The 25,104-nt window shown below is 55.4% G+C and overlaps 1 protein-coding gene across 2 annotated transcripts; it reads left to right on the top strand.

The window, feature by feature from the left end:
• The first annotated feature begins 3,999 nt into the window (after positions 1–3,999).
• TP53INP2 (tumor protein p53 inducible nuclear protein 2) lies at positions 4,000–23,188 on the top strand. Of its 2 annotated transcripts, none has more exons than XM_052791329.1 (4): positions 4,000–4,155; positions 13,870–14,209; positions 17,671–17,980; positions 19,406–23,188. In XM_052791329.1, the coding sequence occupies exons 2-4, from the start codon at positions 14,086–14,088 to the stop codon at positions 19,656–19,658; spliced, it is 687 nt and encodes a 228-aa protein (XP_052647289.1). In that variant the 5' UTR covers positions 4,000–4,155; positions 13,870–14,085; the 3' UTR covers positions 19,659–23,188. The 2 variants fall into 2 exon arrangements, with proteins under 2 accessions (XP_052647289.1, XP_052647299.1); XM_052791339.1 differs by having other exon boundaries at positions 4,001–4,155; positions 17,851–17,980.
• Positions 23,189–25,104: the final 1,916 nt, after the last annotated feature.

Raw genomic sequence — 25,104 nt, 5'->3', positions numbered from 1 at the left:
ATCTGTCGCCATGGAGGATCTGTCCCCAGCCTTGAAATAATCACAGGTTCCCTGAGTGCCCGGCTCCTCACAGAGCTTGAGGAGCCTCATAGCTCTTGTCCAGCATGGGCTGGGCGGGTGGGCAGAGGTCTCCGTGCCCACCGGAGGCTGGGAGCCAGTGCCGGCAGTGGAGCAAGGGCAGGTGAAGGCTGCAAAGCCCCGTGCTGGGAGCCATGGGGTCCCAGCCACCAGGCAGCAAGTGAGCAAAGGTTGTAACAATTCCAATTTAATGAGCACCTAAGCCACACCATGTCCACACAGTCCTGGCTCCTGCAGGGACTGAATCGAACCCTTCACCTGTGTGTGTGGCTGGCCAAGCACAGTTGGGTTTCCCTGCCAGCATCCCTTTGATGCCAGTGGAGAGGAAGAGAAGGGAAGAGGGAGGAGGCACTGCTGTGGAGTCCCATGGACCTGGGATGGAGTCCACCTGGGCCAGCCAGGTCTTGGGCATCTCTGGGGGAGCAGAGCAGTGGGAGAGCCCATGCTGGGCCCTTTACTGATGGATCTTCCTCTGGCCACTAAAACCCAGCAAGACTCCACTGAGATTTCTCAGGGCCTGGTAGTTTTGCCCAGTTTAAGTGAATTTTGAGAAGAGTGAGTAGAGGCAGAGCTGACACCCATGGGCACACCTCCTGTCCCTGGTGCCACTACTCAAGGAGCCAGAGCTGCTCACAAGGAGAGCAATGAGGATTTTTAATGATGTAAAACAGCATATGTTGCCTTTTCTTGATCTAGGACACAGAAAAAACAACTTCAGGCAGGAGCTCCCAGGCAAATCCATCCCAAGGGACAGGCAGCATGAAGATAGCAGCCTGAGGAGCTGAAGCATGGCAGACACCCAGACACCGGAGATGCGGGTTATTGGTGGCACCTCCCAGTCCCCTTCACCGGGGCTGGATGGGTGTCAGGGTTTCTGGGCACACCCCAGGCCCCTGCACCCCAAGAGCTTACAGTGGAATGGGGGTGGCCGGGACAGGGTGTCCTTCTGGGGAGGAAGAGCGAGCGGCTTCTGCTCATTTCATTTTCCTGGTCTCTATTGTTTCATGCAGAGTGTGTGTTTAAGGACTGCCTCTGTACATCACACACGTACCTCTTCATTAACTGCTCTTCCCAGCCCCAACTGATGAGCACACAAATCACAAAATGGTGGCAAGACACATGGCTCAAAGGGATTGTGGCCTGCAGGCACCTGGGAGCTGCGAGGACTTTAGCCTGTTGTTGATCCATACCCCCAGGACATACAGGGCCACGGTTGTGAAATGCTCCATCGTGCTCATCAGTTACCTGTGTGACTCTAGCATCACCAGGAGAAATGACTGAGGCAGTGCTCCCTGGGCCAGGGGAAAAACTCATGCCGGGGATGCCAGGACCACCATCTGCTCAGGATGCAGCGAGGTGACCCCAGGGACCTGCAGAGAAACCAGAGGAGACAGCTGGGGCTGGAGAGACACCCTGGGACACACTTGCTCAGTCCATCCTGAACGCTGGAGACGTGTTCTTGGAGGGCTTTGCAAAGATCCAGTCATGCTATTATTTCCTGATCTCCTATTTTTTTAGAAGTTTTGGGTAGCTGGACCCAGCATACTTTTTTTTTTTTTTAATAAAGGATGGGCAAATAATGAGAGCCCTGACTGATTTGCATGCCATTTGTTGGGTGAAACAAAGCACATGCGTTACATGCCGGCCCTGCACCTTGCCAGGAGCTATCAGCGTTGCTTCCCAAAACCTCCTGGGTGAAGCAGAAGCCAACGTGATCACCATCCTATTTTCAACAGTCACCTGAATACAGAGTGCTGCTGGTTACGCACCTAAGCAGCAGGGCCTGAGGCGCCTGCTGGTGTAGCCTCATGCTGTGACATACCAAGGCTAGAGCTACCTCTCCATTACTTGCGGGCAGGTGATGTGCAGTCAGCTGCCTGCTCACCCTCTCCAGCGTAACTTTCCTCAGTGACCTGATGGCCAGGGCCATCCAGGAGCCAAAGTCAGGTCATGCCCTTTGTTATGGTGGGTGTCCCTGCATCCTACCCCAGGATGCCACAGAGAAGTCACTCTGGTTTTCTTTCCCTTATTCAATATCAACAGACACTGCTGTCCCCAGGGACTGAAGAGGGCAGAGGGACATGGACCCCAGCTCAGGGTGGTAGCTTAGTCACTGAGGGCTGAGCAACCACAGCTTCCTGACTGCTGTTCCCTGCACTGGCGAGATTAAAGTCACCATTTCCTGCTGCCACATAGACACGGCTGTCAACCATCGGCTGTCAACCATCGCTTGGGCCCATCGACCGCAGCACCCAGGGCCAGGCCCAGCAGCTACCAGCAACCTCTGCTGACCGCTCCAGGCCGGTGCAAAGCTTGCTCCTCTGCTTTATTGTGTTTGCAGCAGCTTCCCCCCAGCAATGAATCACTGCAGCTAAAAACTGCCCTGGGAGGGGGGCTGCCTCCCTTTTTTTTGCAGTAAAAGACCAGGGCAGGGTGCAGCAGAGGCCAAAGCATTTCCCATCCCAATGGGGAGAGAGGGTCATCCCATTAAACCAGCCCTTCTGGGGACATGCCAGTGTGAATGGGACCATTTACCCCAGAAGAAGTTTAACCCTAGCAAGATTTGTTCTGATGCATTTATTTATATCCACTCCTGTATGGCAGCGGGATTAAAGGTTGATTTCTGCACTCCTGCTGCAGCCAGTAAGAGCCATGTTGTAATCCCTCCTTGCCAAACAAGTACCAATAAAAGCAGCAAAACGAAGACCCAGTGGAAGCAAGAGCTGTTGTCTTCAAGCAGGGACCAGATTGGGGGTCAAGCGTGCGTTACGCCCTAACTTCTGGGTGTCTCCTGCAGATGCCTCCACCACTACGCCCAGCGGCACTAAGCACCTCCAGCTCTTTGTGGCATTAATTGAAAATGCCGTTGTCAGCTGGAAATGCCCTCCATGGACATCCCAAATGAGTGGATTTTCTGCTTAGAAATGTTTCAAGCTTCACGGGCTTCTGGTCCTCTCCTGGCAAAGGAGGGTAAGAGCTCTGCCGGGTGGCAGCTCTCCTCCTGAGATGGTTTACAACCTTCTGCAAGATCCTTCAATTACAGTAGACTAAATGTTATTTAATTTTGAGTAAGACTCAATTAAATTCTGCCTCGTGTGAATTTGTGATGGGGAATTCTCACCTTTGATGCCAGATGAGTCCTAACTGTAACATGCATGACTCAGACGCTTAAACTGCTCTATTAATGACTGTTTTAATAAATGTTCTATCTTTATACGGACAATTTCCTGCCGTATGACAAGCTCGGCACGACGTCAAACCAAACCTCGGTCCCATGGTCAGCCCGTGCTGAGGACGAAGGCGATCCCGGAGCCGCCGAGCATCTCGGGGGCTGCCTAACACTCACGGGATGGTCCCGGTGACGGCCCGCAGGTACCAGCCGTCCCTCCGAGCCCCCACTTGTTTTGAAGGCGGGCAAAAGGCTGCGTGCCCCTCACCTCCGACCCCCTTATTTGTGGCCCATCAGAGTTACTCTTTGAACGAGGCCTCCTCAGCGCAACGGGGAGAAGGAAACGGGTGTCCGGCCGAGGCGGGGGGGCCGCTCCCCGGGAAGGCCGGGACCGCTGTCCCCCCTCCCCCGCTGCCCACCCCTCGCCTCTGGCAGGGAAGGAGCCCGGGCGCAGCCAGCATCGGGCGCTTGTGCCCCCGCAGGGCCGGGCCCTCCAGCCCCCCGGAGCGGAGTCCCCCCCCCCGTTCGGGGCCGCTCCGCTGCCCGCCGCGTCGGCTCCCGGGCTGAGCGGGGCAGTGGGGGCGGCGGCGGCTCCGGGCTGAGCTGCCCCCAGGAGCCGCCGTCCCCATAGCGGAACCCCCCCGAAGCGGGACCCCGCGCTCGAGGTGGGCGCTGCCCTCCCTCCCCACCGACCCCGCCCTCCCGGTGCCGCCTCCCATTGGCCGTTTACCCGTCGGCGGGCGGGCCGCTTTGTGACGTCACGATCAGCTGTCGGAAGGTCCCGATTTGTGCGGGGGAGCGGCGGGCGCTCGGCAGAACCGCGCGATCGGCACCGGCACCGGCACTACCTCAGCGCCTCCCCGCCGCTCTCTCCCGCCGCTCCCCTTCACGGCGGCCTGACGGGCAAGGTGAGTCTCCCGCCGCCCGGGGTTTGTGCGCTGCGGGGCGGGGGGGCGGTCGGGACCAGCCGGGCGGGGCCGGCGGGCAGGGCTCGGTCTGAGCGGGCGCTCACCGCCCCGGTGTCCTCCCGCCGGGGTCGGGGGTGGGGGGGGTCCCGTGCCGTCCTCCCCCCCCCGCGCCTGTTGTTTGTTTCTTCATCACCGGATTAAGATTCGAGGTTGGTCTCCGCTCCCATTGGCTCCGCTGTAGTGACGTATGCCTCATTTGCATATGACATTGAGACGTCATAAGGCTGGTGTCTCCCTCCCCCCCCCCGCGTTCCGGGCGCGCTGTCCCGCCGTGACCCCGCGGAGTGCTGCCTCCCCCGGCGGCCATGCCCCGGGGAGCCTCCGGTGGGACGTGGGGGTTACAGACAGCGGTCTCGCGTGGGACGCGTCACCCGGTGTTTATTAGAGGCTCTTTGGGTGAAAAACGTGGCTTCTTGGAGAGGGAATGTAAATATATAAGATAGAAATATATGTAAGACAGAAATAGCTGCATCGGTATTTTCTATTTAACTCACTGCTTTCCAGCAAATCCTCGATGCTTTTGAATACCTCCATCTTTCGATCTCGATTTACTTTGTAAATCCCAGCGGTTTTAATGAGATTTGGGCACGTGCTTAGATAGTTTTATTGAGTTTAACTGCAATGCCCGGGAAGAAGCCACGGGGCCGCGCATAGCAGGTGAAGGATGCTGGCAGTGCCAGGCTGAGGTCCATGCCGTGGCATCCCACCTTTGTCACCAAGTGTGGCACTGCTGGGTCCTGGGATGCTGAGCCCATGACTATGTCGGGTACCGCACGTAGCGGCTACTTTTGTTATGACTGCTCTAAGTGCACCTGCTTTGGGACAGCTCAGAAATGTCCTAAGTCCTAAAAGGTCAACTTTCTTATGGATTTCATGCCTCTTGCCTCCAGTCCTCAGCAGCTTGGCTGAGCCTGGAAGGCCCTGGGCACTAAACCTGCTCTCATCTGAGGGGGCTCATCAGCTAAAAAACTTGGACTCTGTGGAGTGTAATTGTAGAAACATGTTAAAAAGGGCATTCTTGGTTTTGTTATTTTTTTGTACATACACCTATATCTATACGTTTATGTCTCTTGTGTGCAGGGGAGCTACAGCCCTGCTTAGAGAGCCTGAGCAAAGGCACTGGCACCCTGGGGTCCCAAGCTATTGGCTTAAAGTGCGTCTCTTGGGACCAGCAACACCCACTGCTGACAGCGGCAGCAGGGAGGGCTGAGCTGGGTAGGTGCCAAGTGCTGTTGCTAATTTGGCCAAGGCTTTGCTAGAGTAGGAAACCATCCCAGAAACAGGTGTTGGGCTCTGGTACAGGACTGCGCTGTACCTTCTTTCCCACCTGGCTTAGTCTACAAAGTGCCAAGAACAATTGTTTTTGCTCTAAAATAAATCTTTCCTCTCCTTTCATATTTTTTTTTCATCCCCCCAAAAAGACAAAAGCTTTCTGCTGTAGCTCACTGTCACCATTAGGAACCCGTTGCATCAGATTGCTGCTTATCTGGCTGAACACAAAAGGAAAAACATAATGGGAGTTTTTCCCCTCAAGAATAAACCAATATCACCTGCTCGTAGCAAGACTGGCAAAACCTGTGATGTGAATTCTTATCTGAGAGCTTTTTAGCACTAATTGCACAGCGAGCCCTGCACAGGCAAATCTTGCCCCAGTGCATACATGGCACCGGGTGGGCTCGGGAGGAGCTGGTGGGGAGCTCGGGGCTCCTGCGATATCAAAGTCCAACTTGTATTCAGCCTCCTGTGATTTACGGAAGCTGTAACATTGGGGCTGCTCCCCTCTCAAGGCGCACGCTCGTAGGAATGTTTCACCTAGTGCATCCCAGGGAGGAAACTTCTAAAATTTCATAGGACAGCTCATGGCAAATCTAAGAATTTCCTGGTTGCTCAGATCCTGCCAGCCACTGACAGATTTTCCGGGGCTCTGTGCGATGACATCAAATAGCAGAAGGTTGGGTTTGTCCTTGTGGCAAGGACCTTCCTGCAGCAGTTACACAAGGGAGCTGGTGCGGATGGGAACACCAGCTCCACGAAAAACACCCCCCTTTCTGTGACCCCAAGTCCCCCTCCTTCAGGTGGGATCTGGAGGAACATGTGGGGACTCCAGTCCATGCTGAGCTCCTGGGCTGGCTGAGGAAAGCCCTTCCAGGTGCTGGCTTGCTCTACCATTAATAATGAGTCTCATGATAAAGAGGTTTTTTTTTTTATTTATTTTTCTAATTACCCTCTGCCTTCTCCCCGCCTCCACTTCCCAGCTCTGCAGTGGAAGAGGCTCTGGCTGTGAATCAGCCTCTGGTTTGCTGGCATCAGTCTGTCCGTGCCAGCAGCAGCCTCCGGGTCCAGCTCTACCCGTGTGGTCAGTGTTCCCCCAGGGGAACCCCATAAACGAGGCTGCTGGCAAAGCAAAGGGATCAGCAGGAGCTGTAGTGCAGCTGTTGAGTGATCAAATGCTTTAATCCAGCCCTGCCAAACTGTCCCAGGCAAGTCCCTGCCAGCTCTGGTCCCTTCCTCGATGGGGACGGATAGAGGACAGCGCAGGGATGCTTCACTGGTCATTTTTGGGGTGATGAGCAGCCCCCTGCCCCCGAGCTGCCCAGCTGCTGGACCCAGTTCTCCTTTGCTTTGTGTTTCTGTGCCAGGTTTAGGATTTTGGTACATACAGCACGGCGAGAGCAGCCTGTGAAACCCTTGTCTAATTTAGGTAAAATGAGTTGAAAATAACATTTCCCAAGTGGGTTGGAGGAACGCACCTGATTTATACTTCCAACGCCTGCTGTGATGACTGCACGGGGTATTCTTAGCTCTGCTGAGGAAGGACCACTTCTGCCACTTGTCAGCAGCATCCCTCCCACTGCAGAGTATTTATGGAAAGTTTAAGGGAGACTGTTGCCATTTCCAAGTGGAGTTGCTGTTGTTCTTGTAGCCTGTGAGTTTTGGGAGCTGCCAGTCCTGCGAAGCTGTGGCTCCCACCCTGGTGAGTTCCTGGCGCATCCCGGGGCTCTGCTGCCAATCCTTTTGCCTATTCTTAGCTCCTGGGATTATTTGCAGTGATGGTGACTCAGAAAACTAATTATTGTGTTGAGGTTTCTGAAAGGGGGAAAAGAAAATAACTTGATGCATTATGGTTTCCTTACTCCTACTTTAACTTTTAATATTTAATACCCTCTGGCTGGTTTTAAAAGGCTGTTGGACTTTCTGGAAGGATTCTGATAAACTGATAAACTTCATTAAGAAACTCATGTGTCCCCAAGTGAGTGTCACCTGTGGGCTGTGCCCTTGTGCTGGCAGTGGCCTGGGATGGGGTTGCCATGCTGAGTAAGGGGGCTTGCGGAAGCCTGGGAAGGATGGCAGCTGTCCTGTGGTGGTGACCCCAGCTCTGGCAGGGGACAGGGGGTGGATGCGTGGTTTCTGGGGCAGCTCAGCCCCAAGGATGTGGCGCACAGGTAGTCCTCTTGTGCCCCAGTGCTGGCCATGCCTCCTCTGTGGATGTGGGACATCTGGCAGATACAGGTGGGCTGGAAGAAGGCACCAGAGCTCTGACCAGCCCTGGCCACCGGAGGGGCAGAGAAGCCACCTCCTGGTCCACTGCTTCTGTGGGCACCGTCTCTGCCAGGTGACAAGGCACTACTTGGGCAGCAGTGACTTGAAACCCCTGGCAGGGACACATTTGGGTCTCTCCCACACTGCAGTTCCTGTGAGGCTGCTGGCCCCGGTTCCCCTGGTGTAAATGGGGCAAACATTTGCCACAGGGAAAGCAGAGGCTTTCCGAAAACCTGGAGAAACTTTGGAGCTTGATCTGCCAATGGCTGTGGGCTGTCCCAGCCAGAGAAGGGCTTGGTGGAAACCACAGGGACTGAGGTGGCGTGTGGCTGTCTTCCCATCTGGGTGCTATGGGTAGCAGTCAGCCAAGGAGCCTTTGCCTCACAAAGGGCCGAAAGACTCACTGCCAACCCTCCATGATGGTGACATTGAGGAGCTGATGTTCTTGGTGGCTTGCAGGGAGGGTCTGGAGTGGCTCGAGGACACATTGGCCAGGAGCTGCTCCCTTCTAGAGTGGATGGGTGATCATAGACTCACAGAGTCACAGAACAGTTTGGGTTGGAAGGCACCTTCAAAGACCATCTAGTCCAACGCCCCTGCCTTGGGCAGGGACACCTTCCACTAGACCAGGTTGCTCAAAGCCCCACCCAACCTGACTTGGAACACTTCCAGGCATGGGACATCCACAGCTTCTCTGGGCAACCTGGTCCACTGTCTCACCACCCTCACTGTAAAACATTTCTTATGTCCACTCTAAGCCTATCCTCTTTCAGTTTAAAACTGTTGCCCCTTGTCTTGTCACTACAGGCCCTGGTAAAAAGTTTTTCTCTGTCTTTCTTTAAGCCCCCTTTATACAGTGAAAGGCTGCTGTAAGGTCTCCCCAGAGCCTTTCCTTCTCCAGGCTGAACAACCCCAGCCCTCTCAGCCTCTCTCCATAGCAGAGGTGTTCCATCCCTCTGACCATTTCCATGGCCTCCTCTAGACCCACTCAATCAGGTCTGTGTCTTTCTTATGCTGGGGACCCCAGAGCTGGACAGAGTACTCCAGGAGATCTCACCAGAGCGGAGTAGAGGGGCAGAATCCCCTCCCTTGACCTGCTGGCTATGCTGCCTGTGATGCCACCCAGGATACAGTTGGCTTTCTGAGCTGCGAGTGCACATTGCCAGCTCATGTCCAATTTGTCACCCACAAGTACCCCCAAGTCCTTCTCCGCAGGGCTGCTCTCAACCCATCCAGCCCCCAGTCTGTGCTGGTACTGGGGATTGCCCCAACCCAGGTGCAGGACCTTGCACGTGTCCTTGTTGAACTTCATGAGGTTCTGACGGGCCCAATTCTCCAGCCCGCCAAGGTCCCTCTGGATGGCATCCCGTCCCCCTGGTAAATCAACTGCACCCTCAGCTTGGTGTCATCTGCAAACTTGCTGAAGGTGCATCTCAGGGATAAAGAGCCTGATCCTGCCTTTTTAACCAAATGTTGTGGAGGGATTTCAGAGCAGACAGGATAAAGTGAGGATGAGGATTAAAGCTCATTTTGGTCCTTGCTTGCCAGGATCTAGCTCCTGCCTCCACTATGCAGGTTTAATCCTGAAGGCTTTGCCAGCTGCACTGGCAGGAGCTCCCCTGCAGCTCCCTGAGTGCCACCGGGGCTGGCCCTGGCAGGGCTCCTCCAACTCTCGGGAAGCCTTTGCTCTCTTCCTGTGAGGCCTGTCTGATCGCGCTGTCTGTCCCTCTGCCCAGCTCCTGCTTCGGCCAGGACAGGCAGCCAAGGCAGAGTCTGGCCAAGCAGCCCCGGGCAGCCGTTCTGTGAGGATCACAGCACAGCACCCTGGCTTTGCCGGCTCTGTCCGTGCTGCCACCAACGCATGGGTGCTTTCGCAGGTGTTACCAGTGAACCAACCTCCTGTTTAGGATTGCAATGTCCCCAGGCAGTGGGAGCTTGTGGGGTGAGGCAGGCTTGCTTTATCCAAGGAGCAGATCCTGCAAGCTCTGCCCTGCCTGTGTAGCCCACCCATGCACCAAGGCACAGCATAGACCCCCTTACACCAGTGGGTGGTTCAGGGCCACCCCATGCTCCCTGGCATGGAGAGGGGGATAGCTGGTGACTTATTTAAATTCTTTGAGGAATGTTCCTTTAAAATGATCCAGCTCAACTTTTGCTTTTGGGGGAGCTTTTAACTCTTTCCTGCTGCCCCCAGAGCTATTGCAGCTGCCTGTAAGCCCCCTTGCCCCAGCCCTTCCGGCATGCCGTGGGTTTGCTGTGGAGCAGGATGGCCCCTGATAGCCCGTTCTCATGGGGTTGGCTGTGCGTGACGGGAGCGTGGTTATCCCAGGGTCTTTAATTATAGAGGTAAGGAAAATGAAGTTGAATTTGGGAGAAGGGGCAATTGAAACTAGTAGTATCTTCCATGTCTTGTGTCTTCAGGAAAGGAAAGTTATCTTTGGGTTAAGGTGGGCACCTGTGGAGTCCAGACACTTCAGCTCCTGACTTTCCCGTTGATGCACCCTGTGATTTTTTTGGGGGACTAGTCTCTAAGCAGGTGGGTGCCAGGGGAATGAGCGCTGCTGCTGGGGCAGGGGGCAGAGGTGGAGACCAGCTTTGCTACTGTTCAGTGAAAGCTGCTGTCAAGTTTTAACAAAAATAAAAAGATGAGGTTTTCTCCTCTCTGTTTTGACTGTGTAATTTATCACGTGGCTTTGAACTCACTCAAGGATGAACTCCAAGCCAAGCCCGCAGAGCAGAGGGGAGTGCGCCGGTGCTGTCCGGGCAAGGAGCTTCAGCAGGGCTGTGCGTGCCAAGCCAGCCCACAGTCCAGCAGCAAGCTCATTCTAGGCTGGCTCTGCCGAGGCTGTGGGGAAAATCTCTGCCTGGCTCAGACCTTGGCCTGCGGCAGCTGCTTGGCTGCTTTTCTGGGTGACCTTCCCCTTGCAGCTGGGCTGGGGCCACCAGCCTCCTCCTGTCCCCTGTGTGCCAGCTCTTGACCCCAGCTCTCTGCTGTTGTGTGGCAGGCACATCTAGGAGGGGAGAAAAAGACTGAAATTTGCACTTAGGCCACTGGCCAAGGCAGACCAAAAGCATTGCTGGTGTCCTCCCCAGCAAGGTGGGCTCAGGGCACAGCACAGGGGACCCTGCTGTCCCCAGCCTCCTCCAGCCCTGGTGCGTCACCCTCAGAAGCTTCACGGTGACGCTGGGGTCAGCTTTGGCTCAGCACTTCTGCTGGCCTGGGAATGCTGAAGGCAGAGCTGCCCCAGCTCAAAAAGCGCATGAACCTGCTCCTGGCCTTGCATGGGGCCAGGGCCATGGTGGTCTCGGGGGACTGGAGCCCCCCGTGCCTGCCACAGGCTGCTGGCTCCTTCCTGCCCCTCTCCTTCCTGCCTGGGGACCTGGGGAAGAGCAAACAGCAGGAAGCCCTGAGACATCACCAGCAGGTACCTGGCAGCAACAGGGTTTCTTCTACAATTAGATATTTAATAAATCTATTAATTAAATAATATTAATATAATATTAAAAGATATTTACTAAATAGGCAAATGCTCCAGGCACATGCCAGATTTCAGATTGCAGGCAGTGAGAACTGGAGTGTAATGAAGCCATGGCTGTCTACCGCAGGCATCAGGGCTGTCCTGGGTGCCCTTTGCCAGCCTGGCCTGGGAGAGGATGGATGCACACATGGGTCCCATGGGAGGGAAATCCCCATTGTACTCGGCAGGGAGCACACAAGGGAGCCTGATGGGCCAGTTTTCATTCATTGCTCAGCTGGATATCAGCCCCTCTTCATGTTGTTTCCCTAACTTATATAATTATGCTTTAATGCTCCAGGAAAGGGGGGGTGTCTGGGTAATTTAATCATGAGCACACTGGAGGATAACAGAAAGGCCATGGCTTTGCTATGGTTGTGGGGATGTTGCGGGGGGCTGGGAGGTGAGAGCTGCCTTAGCTGAGCCTGCAGCTCTCGCTGCAGTTGGAGACAATGACTCTGCCATGTCTCAGTGCCCCAAAACCCTCCGCTCAGTGCTTCCAGGGGAAGCCAGGAACACTTGTAGGACATGGAGCAGGGAATCCTCACCAACCTCCAATTCATCACGTCGAGAGGGTCCATAAGTCTCAGCCAAGTCTGTTCGGAACATGCTTTCCCAGCTGGGGCCCGGCTTGTTTAGCTGCAGCCTCTCCTGGGATGGATCCAGGCGCAGGGTGTGAGTGGAAGGGATGAACCACTGAGGTGGGAGGCTGCCATCCTGGAGGGAGTGGGAAGCGTGCGGCACTGGGGGGGACCAGACCCCTGAGTACTGGAATCTGAAGCCGGGCACGGTTGTAGCCACGTGGTCTGCCCTGCACCTCTGGGGCAACAGAAGTCACCTGGGGCTTGAGACCTGCTCAAGGGGACAGGTAGTGTCACACTGCTACCCCAGCTGTGCCAGGGAGGGAGAGCTGGGTGTTGCAAGGCTGCTTCATGCTCTGGCACTCCCTTCTGCATCCAGGGGTGGCAGAGATCAGGATGAGCCCCCAGAGCCCAGGGGATCCCACCCATGGACCCAAAGCCTCCTCTTGATTTTTCATTTTCTGCCTTGTGGAGCAGATGTTGTACCTCTCGAGGCACCTAGGAAAAGGCAAAAGGCACGGCGATCCCATGATGGATAAACCCATGATGGATAAATACAAGCGTGCCTAAGCCCCAGAACTGCAGCAAGCGCCCAGGCCAACCACCCTTCCCAGCAACATTGGGAAGTGGCTGGAGAGGCCACTTGGTTGTGGGGGGTCTGAGCTAGAACTTGAGCTGTTGGAGAACTGGCATGTGTATGGACCAAGGCTCAGACACATCGTGCCTCCCTGCACCCTTCCCATTCCATGTTGCGCAGAGCAGATGGGGCTTCACCAGGGTCCAGGATCACTTGCAGGCTCTACGCCATCTTGGTCCACAGAGCCATGAACTGGGGGTTTGCCCTCTAAATGCACCCATGGCAATGTGCCAAGCAAGGCAGCACACAGCTGTCCCTCCTCCCTGCATCTAGCTCTTGATGGCACTTTAATGCCCTTTAATGTCTCTGGACCAAAAAGCATTTTTTCTGCACAAATAATATTCTGCACCTTGTGGCTACCATCTGTCTGTGCCTCTCCGAGAGCTTTGCAGTCATTAATAAAATTAGTGAGTCCTAACCTCTCCCCGAGCTGGGAGGAATGTCTTTTCCCAGGGGTAAAAGAAGGATGAGCATAGATGGAGCAGAGACTCACCCAGGGCTGGGATAACGTCATCCTCACCCTGACCTGCTGTGTGGGGTCAGCACGCTCGCTGCCACTTGCTCCTGCACACTGATGCCCGAGCACTCGGGGCTGAGACACAACCCATAGCTAAAAGTGCTTTGTCCCATGGCTCCTTGTAAGGTCCTTGTAAAGGAGCAGTGATGACAGGTGACAGTGTCATCTTCTGGGGCTGGACGGTGGCAATGAAATGCAGCTACATCAGAAGAGCATCCCTGCAGATACACACACACACAGAGCAACAATAACAGTAACGCCTTTCAAAATTAAACCAACCTCAAGCAGGTTTTGGCACAGGCAGGGCTCGAGCAAAACACTGGCAAGGGCTTCTTTGGACCCAGCTCGAGGAGGGGAGGGTGGCCATGCTGGCGTGGCCGTCAGTGGGTGGGTGGTGGGTTTTAGGGATGGCTTGTGCCATTGGTCCTCAGATAGGACAGCAGCATCACACCCTTTGCCCTGTCCTAACAGCAAAGCTTAGTGCCATCAGCCATGCTCAGTGCCCGTTCAGTGTCAGGCGAGGCAGGTCCCAGCCTGACTTCGGGACAGTGTTTGGCTCTGCCTCCACCAGCTTTGGCAGATGAGATGCCCCAGGACACACCGCCCGTGAGGAAGGGGACACAATGCGGGGCTTGGTGCAGGCGGGGAGCTGCAGGGCACGGACACCCAGCCCTCCACTGCTGCTTTCAGACTTGGTGTGTGTTGCCCTTGGAGATACCAGCAGCTGGGACAGCCCACGGTGCAAATCAGTGCTGGAGCCACCTTTTCACCATCCCCTCTGGCCTGTCTGAGCCCCTGGGATGCAGGAGGGCCACACTGCCAACCAGTCCAAATGCATTATTCCTTTTTCTTTCCCTTTTACAGGCCTTTGCACTGAAGCCAAGTGAAGAACCTCAGAACTGCACTATACACCATTTAACTCAGCTTCAGTTTCGTTAGCAGCAAAGCATCTCCACCACCAACAAGACCTTGAGTGCTGTTTTTTCCCTTCCCTGCCCATCGCTCCCATCTCCGTGCCTGGAAGCCAGTACTCAGCACTAGCTCTAACTCACTGTCTATCCCACTGGACCACTCCCCATCATGTTTCAGCGTCTCACCAGCCTCTTCTTCAGCGACAGCAACATGCCAGAAGGCCTGGAGGAGCCCAAACCCTTTGTCGAGGAGGAGGAGGAGGAGGATGGCTGGCTCATAATTGATCTTGCAGGTAAGAAAAGCAGGGGGGACTGGTTTCCCACAGCCTCTGCTGCACCTTGTCTCTCCGGAGCTGGGCAGACCCCTTGAGATGACGGCAGATGAGCTTTCACCACATGTGAAGAGCTCTGCCCTTCATCCCTCCGCCCCTGGTCCCCCTGCCCTGCCCACTGCACCCAGCCCTGTGGTCACCACAGCAGCCCCCCCATCTGCTCCTCCTTTTTCCCTTTCCTCTCCCAATGGTGGATCCGGACTTTCTGCCTGCGTGGGAGCAGCAGCAGCAGTGACCCCAGCTGGGGCTGCTGCTGCCCGGGAGCCTTCATGTGCTTCCGCACCAGGATGGGACCCTGGCACAGCACCAGCCAGGAGGGAGTCACCCAGGGTTTCAGTGTGATCCTGCCCGCCAGCAGCTCGGTGGGGTGGGGGATGCCAACCCACACGGGCTGTCTGCCTGCGAGCTGCAGCAGTGCTGTGGCCTCGGCTAAGTGGTGCCATGGGTTGCACTTTGCCAGGAGGAGCTGGGCTCAGCCGCTCCCTGCGATGCTCCTGCCAAAAGCAAACTGGGAGCCTGTTCCCCTGGGGGAAACCCCAGTCCCTGGGCGCTGGTGGGGGGGGGTCGGGATTTTCCGCACGCAAGGGCAGGCAGCGGCGGTGCCTGCCTGTCCCAGCTGGGATGTGCCACCAGCGATCTGACCATGCTTGGGTCATTTGAGTCCATCAGGGGAGCAAATCTCAACTCCAAAGGGCTTATCTTCCCAAATCATTCCCAGTGCCCATGCTAACACCACTCATACAAGGAATGTTTGGTGCAAGGTCCCCATCCCTCAGGGGCTCCCTCTTCCCAGGGATAGCAACAACCATCTGGAGCCCTGTTTGACACCAACCAGGCAGATCAAATTCCTTGTGTGCTGAGAGCTTCTCCAGCTCCATTAAGACCTTGGTGTTATTATTGTAGGGTTGATGACACAACCAATTGCAATGATAATTTTATGACCTTTTGCTTGCAAATTGGGCAGTGAACTTAGACAAACAAGCCTGCCTGTGCAGGAGCTCCTTGATGACCATGGTCTGCTTTTGCAGCCTCTGGTTAGTTGTGGTGCCCCAGCCCAGGGGACCACAAATGTATCCTGCAGGTTTAGGAGGAGGGTTTTGTCCTCCCTCTTGCAGGCATCTGTCCTAGGAGCAGATGCTCCCTGCCTGTCCCCTGTACAGTGAGCAGAGGTCATTTTCATGTTGCAAGTCATTTGTTAGGGTTTTTCCCCCATGCAGTGAGCTGGAGAGGGAACCAGAGCATGGACAAGCCTGGGATGGTGGACAGGGACATCCCCGTGCCTGGTGGGAGCACTATGTATGGAGAGCTGGTGGAGGTGGATAGGTGGCATTGGCATGGGCAGCTGTGGAGGATTTCCTGTCCTCTGGGCTCTCTGGTGACTGTCCTGGGGGGGGTCACAGCAGTGACACAGGAGGGCGCTGGTTGCAAGGAGGTCCCTGGAGCAACAGGCATGCAGCTGCCACGTGTCGGCCAGCTGGTAATGGCTGCAGCATGCCCAAAGCATGCCAGAGGAGCCAGGAGTTTCCCCAGGCAGAGGAACGCTGGGCTGTGCCCTGATCCCTGGGTGTGAGGCTGCAGCCAGCTCAGCAGAGATCCAGGGATGACTTTGGTACAAATGGCTCCCATTTGTTTTGCAACCAAGTGGCCAAGCTCTCGGTGCAGAGCTGGCTTTCAGCATTGTGTCTGCCTGGGACCTGCTAATCCCCACCAGCCCTGCCACTGCCTTTTCCCATAACATTCCCTGGCCAGTGAGGGACTGATTTATTTCAGCCCTATTTCTGAGGCTGGAGTTATCCAAAATACTTTAAAAACCAAACCCGCTGGCTCCAGCCCTTGTCCTTCACCTTTGAGCCATGGTGGCCGGCAAGCATCTCACAGCCTGGCTCCCTCCCAGTAGCAGGGCAGCATAATGAGCCTCCAAATTCATTCCCTCTCAGCCAGGTCTTTGACCTACACATTGGAAAATGCACCCAATTAACCAGATCTCCCGGGAGCGTTTCAGATGCCCCTCTCGCCCTATCGCCCAGCCTGGCTCTGGTCAGCACCCAGGGAGGGAGCAAAGAGCATTTCCCAGTGCTTAGCGATACAGCTGCAAGTCTCCCAGGGATTTGGGGATCCAGAAACTTTCCTTGGGACATTAAAACTGACCTTGGCAAAGGATGGGGACAGGTTGCCATGGATGGCTGGGGCAGGGTCCAGCCATGCTGGGTCCCCTGCTCCCTGTGTCCGCAGCCCCCCTGTTGTGGGAGCACTGCCAGACTGGGAATGCTCCAGCTGGGTTCAATGGCTGTCTCCAGGCTGACAAATAATCTCCAGCCTGGCATGCCAACAACTATTAATAGCTTGATATCCACTGACCTGAAGAAAGACACTCTCATGTTCACAAGGCTAATTGTGGCCTGCCCTAAGCCCCGGGGTTGGGGCATCGTCTGCAGGAGAAGCCGGGGACATGCTGAGGGGTGAATGCTGGCCCCATGCTTCGTGCGCTGTATTCTCCACTGCAAGAACACATTCACCTCTGATTTCTCCTGCACCCTTACCCAGCCACAGGGTCACACGTGTCCATATAGATACTGCACTGCATCCCCCACCGAGACCAGTTCCCTCAAATCCCCCAATGAGGCCAGGAATGGCTCTGGGTATCCCGATGAGCCCAACATTAGGTGCAGGCTCCCTTCCCATAACACAACCAGTAATTCTGAGCACAGGCAGCCCAGAAAAACACCAGCCCAAGTGCTTGTATGAGGTGGAGGTGAGGAAGGCTGGGATGTGGGGGGCAGCTCCTGGATCAACCACCCAAAACTTGGCCTCTAATGGACTGAAGCTGAAGGTGCGGTGAAAACCTTTGCTGAAGAATTTATTCCCCTGATTTCTTCCAGAAAAAAGGTGTGAACTGTTTTTGTCCTCTGTGTGTGCTTGGTTTCATTGTTTGCAAAGTGCTGGGCAGTGTTTGCAAGCACAGGCGGGCTGGTGTTCCTCCGGAGTGGCATGGCACGGCTCAGATGCCGTAAGAACAGGCAAAAGCAGCATTTCTTGACAGCTGAATTTCTTCCTTCGTTTTGAGAAGGAAAAAAAAAATTGCTGTGGTAAACCCTGCTGGTTTCCCCCAGTTTTTGGTTAAACTGCCTAACCAGAACCATTTCCATTGCTTGCTGGCTTAGCAAAGCCAGACCCCGCAGCACCAGCAGCTGCCCCGGTGCGGGGGGGTGCTGGTTGGGGCATGGTGTGGGACGCTGCTGGCATCTCCCTCCACAGGAGGTCCCATCGGCGCTGTGCCCATCTCTCGTGGTGGTGATGGTGGTGGGGTGTCTCTTGCACTAACGATGCCCCTTTCTCTACCTCCCTCCCCTCCCCACTGTACATGGTATGTGTGTGTCTCCCCGCTGTGCCCCCGCATGGCTCTGCACCCCTGTCACCCCCAGGCAGCCGTGCCCGCCCCGGCACAGCCCGGCGAGTGGGTGCTGGTGGTACTGGGCGCTCGGTGCGATCCCGCCCGGCACCCCCCGGTCCGCCACTGCTGTCGGCCGCTTCCCCGGCTCTGGCCGGTCCCTGCTTGATGGACGAGAGTTGGTTTGTCACCCCTCCCCCCTGTTTTACTGCAGAGGGGACCAGCCCCGGCGGAGTGGGGAGCAGCCCCATGGAGGACCTGCTCATCGAGCACCCCAGCATGTCCGTCTACATCACCAGCACCCTTGAGGTGGACGGGGAGGTCCCCAAGGATGATGCTGCTGGGTGAGTGTGGCTTGGGGTTGCTTGTTGAGGGCTGCCGGCCCCAGAACCCGCTGGCGGACTGGGGTGGATGGTCAGTCCCGGCATCCCCATCCCCACGGACAGAGTGGGGCTGTGGGGGACCTCAGTGTCCCCCATCCCACCTCATGGAGCACCCTGCACACCTGGCAGGGTGCCCCAGCCGGCACCGTGCAAGGGTAGCAGCCTCCATGTCCCAAAATACTCTGCTAAGGGAATGTCAACGCCATGTTGAGATGACTGTGGGTGCAGGACTGTGAGCTTGTCGCTGGGCTGCGGTGAGACAAGGCTGCATCTCCCTCCCCTGCCCCAAGCAGAGTCTCCTGGCACAGCCGCCCGTGCTGATGCCACCTGTCCAGGTGGTTTGCCAGGCTGGGCTTAAACATGGGGTTTCACACAGGTATGGTATAAGCAAAGCAAACCCAATGGGACAAGGTGGCCTTTAGGCACAGTGGTTCCCCCAAGACTCCCAGCTCCCCCAGGCAGAAGGGTGCTGCAGTCCCCCCTGATCCTCCTCCTGACTCCATACTGGCCCAGCACAGGGGTGTCCCACAGCCACAGGGGAGCCCTGGATGCAGACATTTCTCCCTGTCTCAAAGTCCAGCTTAGGAATGGCGGGAAAGGTTTAACAGAAATGCCCCAAATGGCCCCACTGCCCTGTCCTCCCCCAGAAGCTGTGGGCTGGAGCCCCTGACCATCCTTCCCCAGGGCCACAGCCTCGCTGCATCCCCTGGGGAGCTCTGCCCTCTCCCCGTGGCTGCCCTCCACTGCCCCGCAGCACCGGGAAAGCCCTGATGGTGCACACGCTCAGCCCTGCTGCTGCCAGCCAAGCCCCAGGTCCCACTGTGCTGTGGGGTCCCCGCTGTCCCCCAGTCCCAGCCCTCTAGCATCTCCCCCAGAAGCCCCTCACCGTGGCTGGGGAGGAGGACGAATTTGGGGTGAACCTCCATCTGGGCTAGGGGACACTGTTCCACCAGGACTTCTCTCTTTGCAAAGTCTCCCTGAGGGCCACAGCTTGATCTCAAGAGCTTCAGAGGAACCTCAGCGCTGGAGGGTGCAGAAGGGGGGACAAAGGAAGCTCGAAACAGGCCAGGAGACCAAACGGGTCACAAGCGGGATGGAAATGGGGCTGGGCTTGGCTTCCCTCCGCTGGGCTCAAGGGACTTAGCCAATTTGGGGGATTGTGGGGACAGCCCTGTTCCTGGTAGTGTCTGGATTTATCCTGGGTGTCCTAGAGCGCGCCAGTGCCAGAGCCTCCCCACCTCTCGGCAGGCTGCTGGGGCAGGAGGGGGCCGGGTCCATCCTGGGGGCACGGTGTGATGGGGAGAGGGTTGGCGACCCCAGTCACCTTCTTGCCGGGGTGGGTGAGGGCCGGGTGCCAGCGGCTGCTGATGGCCCCTTTCTCCGTAGGGAGGTGCCGGAGCCCCGGCTGGAGCGGCACATGCCCCACCACAGCAGGTCCCTCTCAGTGAAGGCTGCCATCTTGGAGAAGGTCGGGCAGGTGCGGCGGGTGCAGCGGGCCAGGCAGCTGGTGGAGAAGCACCAGCTCAGCCAGAAGGCACTGCAGCGGCAGAACCGGGCCCACCAGCGCCCGCTGCGCCGGGCCAAGCAGCATGCCAGGACCTTTGTCCACCAGCCCTGCCAGCGCCACTGCAACTACTGACCTCGCCCGGACGGCCGCTGCTCCCCCCTGCTGCCTCCCCCAGCAGAAGGAGACTTCACCCCCCGCCCCAACACCACCCGGCGAGCGCCGGCCCCGACAAACACCGGTGACACCGGGCTGCGGTTTCACTCCACAACCCCCCCCGCCACCTGCATGCCCAGGCCCCCACTCCTCGTCTTCCTCCCTCTGCTGCTCCCCTCGCCCTTCACCCCCAACACTGGCCGGGCCAGCGACTCCCGGAGCCGCCAGCATGGAGGGCTGTGCTGCCCCCTCCACCCTTGCAGCCATGCCAGCCTTCACGCGGGAAATGAGTATTTCTGGTGAAATCACCTCTTTCCAAAATCCACGGTGAAGCCCGTTTGTCCTGATGAGCCTGTGACATCAGTGCCTTTCTTCATAACATCATGACTCCACGGATAGCCAGACTGGGATGTCACAAGCAGAGACACCAAGCGGAAGTGAAATGAGCAACGAAGCAACAAGATTTGGGATTTTTAGGAAAATCTCATCAATGACACTAAATAATGCTTCTTCCCCTCAAAACCAGCAAATACCCCCCTCCCTCATTGATTTCTTAATTAAGTTTTTACCATGATAAGACAAAAACCCCAGTGCTGGTCCCAAAAGGGCTTGTCATGGGGAAGAGCTGGTGGAAACCTTTGTGGCAGGGACAGCCGGGCAGCTCGCGGTGCCTCATGGTGTTTTTTAAAGACAACCTTAAAAGCAATCTCAGGAAACAAAGCACTGTCCCAGCACCTTGCTGGAGCCATTGGCTGCGGGGCCAGCGGTAGCATCACCATGGCCGGTGGTCCCGCCGAGCTGCTGGCTGCCTCGTCCGAGCGAGCCCCCTCCTCCTGGAGCCACTCATCTGCCCAAGCCACACCTATATACATACGTACGTGTGTGTATTGTATTTCTCTATATACTTGGAAGAGGTACCGTTGAAGCCAAGGAGCGTTGGCTGCCTGGTGTTGATCCCTGGGAGGGGAGTGGAGGCAGGGACCAACCTGTGCAGCTTCCCTGAGGTGGCAAAAGCACGTTGAAGCTGGTGGTGAAGGGATGCTGAAGAGGAGGCCGGAGGGAAGAGGCTGAAGTAGGGGCAAAGATGGGCCTGGGAGTGGCTGCAAAGGGAGAGGATGGGGCAGGCCTGGGCAGTGGGGCCAGGCGAGAGGATCGCTGCAGGGGAGCCATAACAGGAACGCCTTCTTTGCTCACTAAAAATTGCATCCTTTCCTGTGAAGGGCCGAATTCCGTAGTGGGCAATGCTGATTTTTAATGCAAATCCCTCCCCTTCCCATGATGGACTCATTCTGCCTTTTGAAGGACACAGTCCAGACTTTTCGCTGGCTCTAGCACCAGCTGAGATGGCTCCAAACCCAGCAGAAATTTGATGATCCCCCCCAGCTCCCTCCCTTTAGGGACTGCTTTTGCACCCCATCCCCTGGGGAAGGTCTGGCCATCATGTCCTGCTCGTGGCCAGCTCACAGCCTGGATTCCCACCCTCTGAGACAAGAAATACCCCTACCCCCCAAAAAAATGCTGATTTCACAGGAGTTTCTTCCATTCACCATGTTACATCCCTTAATATCAGCTTGGGACCTAGATTGAGGGAACTGTGGTTAGCCCAATCTCAAACAAGTGATATTTATTGATTTTTTTTTTTTTTTTAAAAAATGAGATTAAAAACAAAATGAACACTCTTACGAGCACCACCCCCCAGCTCTGTGCCTGGGAGCCTGGACCACAGGGGAGCCGGCTGATGATGCTCACCTGCAGCATTTATCTTTCATTCTGATGACATGGCATTCCTAAAAGAACAGAAAGAATGAAAAACCAATTTCAAATATGCCTTTTAAGCCTTTCCCTTTCAATTCTTCCAGCACAGTTTCTTGTTTCAACTCCTCCTGAGACCCGACACCCTCATCACACGAGTGATGTGATGCCTCTTGCCCTTCCGGCTGCAGCAGCCAGTGCCCACAGGGGCAAGTGTAGCACTGGCTGCTGTGCCAGTGGAGATGCTGGGCTGTATTCTGCACCTGCCACACTGGTTTGGCCTGCTGCTTTTTCAGCCTTTCTGGTAAGCGTGGCGGCACTGGAGCTGATTTTTCACAGCGCGTTAGCATTAAGTTATTAGCAGAGAAAGAGCAAGCTGGGGAACCTGATGTTACCTCCTGGCCCTTGGCCTCACCCACTGCTCCTTGGGCCTCGTTGCAATTGCCATCCCTTGCCACCGAACCTAAGGCCACGCTGGAGATTGCCCTATTTCAACTCTGGTGTCTTCTTGGTGAAGAGACTGATGACTGCTTGACTTGAGGGGAACATGTACATCCTTTGGCTTCCTGGGCTTCACATTCAACGCCTTTTTTTTCACCCTGAAGTGGTGCCTGGTACGAACCAGGAGCATGCCATTTGTAGGGACACTGGCACAGGTGCTTGTGAAGACAAGCAGGGGCTGAGCCCGAGCTCTTGGGTGTCCGATGGATCTCTGATGAGGGGCTGCCTTCCCTGTGCTGCTCTTGCCTGTGTTGCTGTGATATGTTCTGTGGCCACCAGGCAACAGCATTGGAGGAAGCATTTTCTCTCTAGCCCAAATATATATCAAGAAGTGGACAAGCCAAGCAATGGTTTGCCTCCCAGCCGGTTCTCCATTGCAAATTCTCTTCCTGCACATCCAAGGTGCTGCCAGTCCCTCCAGAGCGCTCCCAAAATCAGAGGCTGGCTGTGACACCATCACCCTCTGTGCAGCTCCCAGGGGAAGACGGGCTGGGGACAGCAAGGCTAGCTGGGAATGGTGTCCCTGGGGCGGATCCTGCCATGTCTCGCTTACCAGGCCTTCCCGTGCCCACCAGTCTGCTTGAAAATGGTACCCCAGTAGGAGAAACCCTTCATCGAAACCCTCCTCTGTGTCCCGCTCATCCATCATGAGCCAGAAACCCTTGGCCATGCTCCCGGGGGCTCAGCACAGTCACGGCTGCCAACAGCCGGCACCCAGCACCCATTTCAAATGGCTGATGCTGTTATTCCATCCTGGTTTTCAGAAGCGAATGCAAACTCTTTTCTTTTCCTTTCTTCTTTCCATGCCAGTCTGAGACATCTTTCATCATGCTGTGCCCAGCCAGCACAGTACATGAAGCAGAACTATTATCACACTTTATATCAAGAGTATGTTTATAAAGGATTAATAAATTATTAATAATGTTTTCATGAAGAGGTTAATCCAGAGTCCTAGCATCCTGCAGGTCAACAGAATGCGCTTACCACAGCATATATGGGCTCCTGCAATCCCTCCCTCTGTTGTTGGCACACTTGCTTGTGTATTAACATCTAATAATCACCTATTAACCCCCTGCAAAGTGACTGTCGATCCACCAGTGTGATCAACCCTTCTTATGCTGTGGCAAAGGTGTGTTCAAACTGCATTTTGCAGAAGCCCTGCAATGCTCCTCTCCTGCCCAAGTGAGCACAAGGCCTGGCCTGATACCAAATCTCCTGCCCAGTGTTGCCAGAGCAAGAAAACCCCTTTATACTGAGGTTATGAGTCTCCTCGAATCTTAAAACAAATGAAAGGTGCTTAAAAACTGAGAACTTTTTCTGTATGTGCACATGTGTGCATGTGTAGATATTTCACAACACGGCGTGGGTGTCTGGTAGGTTGTTTTGGGGTGTGGGTTTTAGTTTTTTAGGGGTTTGTTGGGGTTGGGTTTTTTTGCACCCAGTATTTTCAATTTGTGACTAGCTGTGTGATGCTCCTGATGGGAAGGTGAAGCAAATGCGGTGCTGGCTGGCAGTGAGGCCCTTGGGCCTCCGTCCTGCTTGAACGGCTAGGGTGAGCCCGCTTTCTTTACTTGCATAGGGGGAAACTAGAGCACAGACTCAGGGACGAACAAATATGCTGGGGTCTTTAAAAACGTGTTTTTTCCAGGCTTCTTTGTTCGGTTGTGGGGTTTGTTTCTGTCCATGAGGCCTTTGGTTGCACAGTCCTGAAGGATGCTGCAGGGATGTGGCTGGAGCCTTTGGCAGCATGTGTCGGTGAGAGGCTGCACATGCTGCTGTGCGTTAGAACTGCAGGGTTTGATGCTCCGATGTAGTGCCTGCATGAAAAAGGAGCTGTGGCCACTTGTGGTGAAACCATCCCTGAGCAGCAGTCCCTCTTCATTTGCTCATGTCCCAAAAATTCACCTTACAGCTGCTAGAATGCAGCTGGTCCCTCCTTGGGCTTGTCTGTGAATAACCAGGTACTGATTTTAAGCAATGAGCCCCTGAGGATTTTGGAAGTGAAGCAGAGCTGTGCTTTCTGCATCAGCCACAGCTGGCCTGGCTCCCACCGCATACCTGCGATCAGAAGGCAGCTGGGATGGGGGAAGCCATCAATCAGAGCAATCGTGGAGAAATGCCGATGCAGGTGACAGGCAGATTTGTGGGAGGAAATTTTTGTATTTTTTGCAATGAAAGCATGGAAAAAGAAGGAGAAATTCCCCAGTGGAGAGACCTGGGCAGATCTCTGTTCAGTAAATGCCAGCTTTGCCTGTGCAGCGTGGCACTGCCACAGCCATGGCTGCTGGGGCTTGGATGGGCGAGCTGGTTCTAGCCCTGGCAGCAGCTTCCCAAAGACTCAAAGTCCCCGTGGTGTAGGGGATCTTCTCCAAGCAAGGAACGAGAGATTTGCATCTCAGTTGCCTTCTTTTGGTATGGGGCAGGGCAGGCTGGCTCCATACCAGTGCGGTGGATGAAACCCCTGAAGCGAGTGGTGAGGCTCCCCGAGCCATCAGGGCAAGACTGGGAGAGGCAGCCCTCTGGAAGAAGTGCTGCCTCTTAAGATGAAAACCAGATCGCACCAGGACACATCTAAACCTGCCTCCCAGGGCAGCTCCCTGCATGGCTCTGCTTGCCGCACCGTGCAAAGGCAGGCTAGTGGTCACGGCACAGCCACAGCACACACAGGACACCTCGCCGGCAGCCACGTCAGGCGCAACAAAGTCCTTTCACCGAATTTTGGCTCTTGCCTGCACTGCATAGCTGGGGGGAGCTGCCAGGGGAAGTGGGGCAAAAGTCCTTGTCACCCTTGCACTCACAAATGCGCTTTGCAAAAAACTCTGCTGTAAAAGCTCAATCTGGAAGGAAAACGGTTCTTTCTGTGGGAGTCAGCATGTCTTTTTCTTCATGGATAACATAAACTCATGGTTCATCCCAAAGATCACTGCTGTGGGAATCTTCACTCTTCCTTTAGGCATCTTTCTCATCAATAGATAATTTTACATTTACATCTTACTGATACCTTTTCCTCTTCCATCCAGCCCCACTGGGGAGAAAAAAAAACACTAGATGTCTTGTCATATCAGTCAGAACAAAAAAAAAAAAGATGAAAAAATACTCCAGTGAGGTTCTAGATTTGAATCACAGAGCTTTGCTATTGCTTCTGTGGAGGAAAAATATCAGTTCCAGTGCC

Source organism: Harpia harpyja, chromosome 1, assembly GCF_026419915.1.
Source record: "Harpia harpyja isolate bHarHar1 chromosome 1, bHarHar1 primary haplotype, whole genome shotgun sequence".
Taxonomy (NCBI): domain Eukaryota; kingdom Metazoa; phylum Chordata; class Aves; order Accipitriformes; family Accipitridae; genus Harpia; species Harpia harpyja.
The sequence above is the reverse complement of the archived record's forward strand: the minus strand, read 5'-3'. Positions and strand labels throughout refer to the sequence as shown.

Excerpts from the sequence above, each read along its gene's own strand:
- TP53INP2 (XM_052791329.1), top strand. The coding sequence starts at position 14,086 with ATGTTTCAGCGTCTCACCAGCCTCTTCTTCAGCGACAGCAACATGCCA. Across the intron at positions 14,210-17,670 it reads GCTCATAATTGATCTTGCAG|GCAGCCGTGCCCGCCCCGGC; the intron begins GTAAGAAAAGCA and ends TGTCACCCCCAG. Across the intron at positions 17,981-19,405 it reads CCCAAGGATGATGCTGCTGG|GGAGGTGCCGGAGCCCCGGC; the intron begins GTGAGTGTGGCT and ends CTTTCTCCGTAG.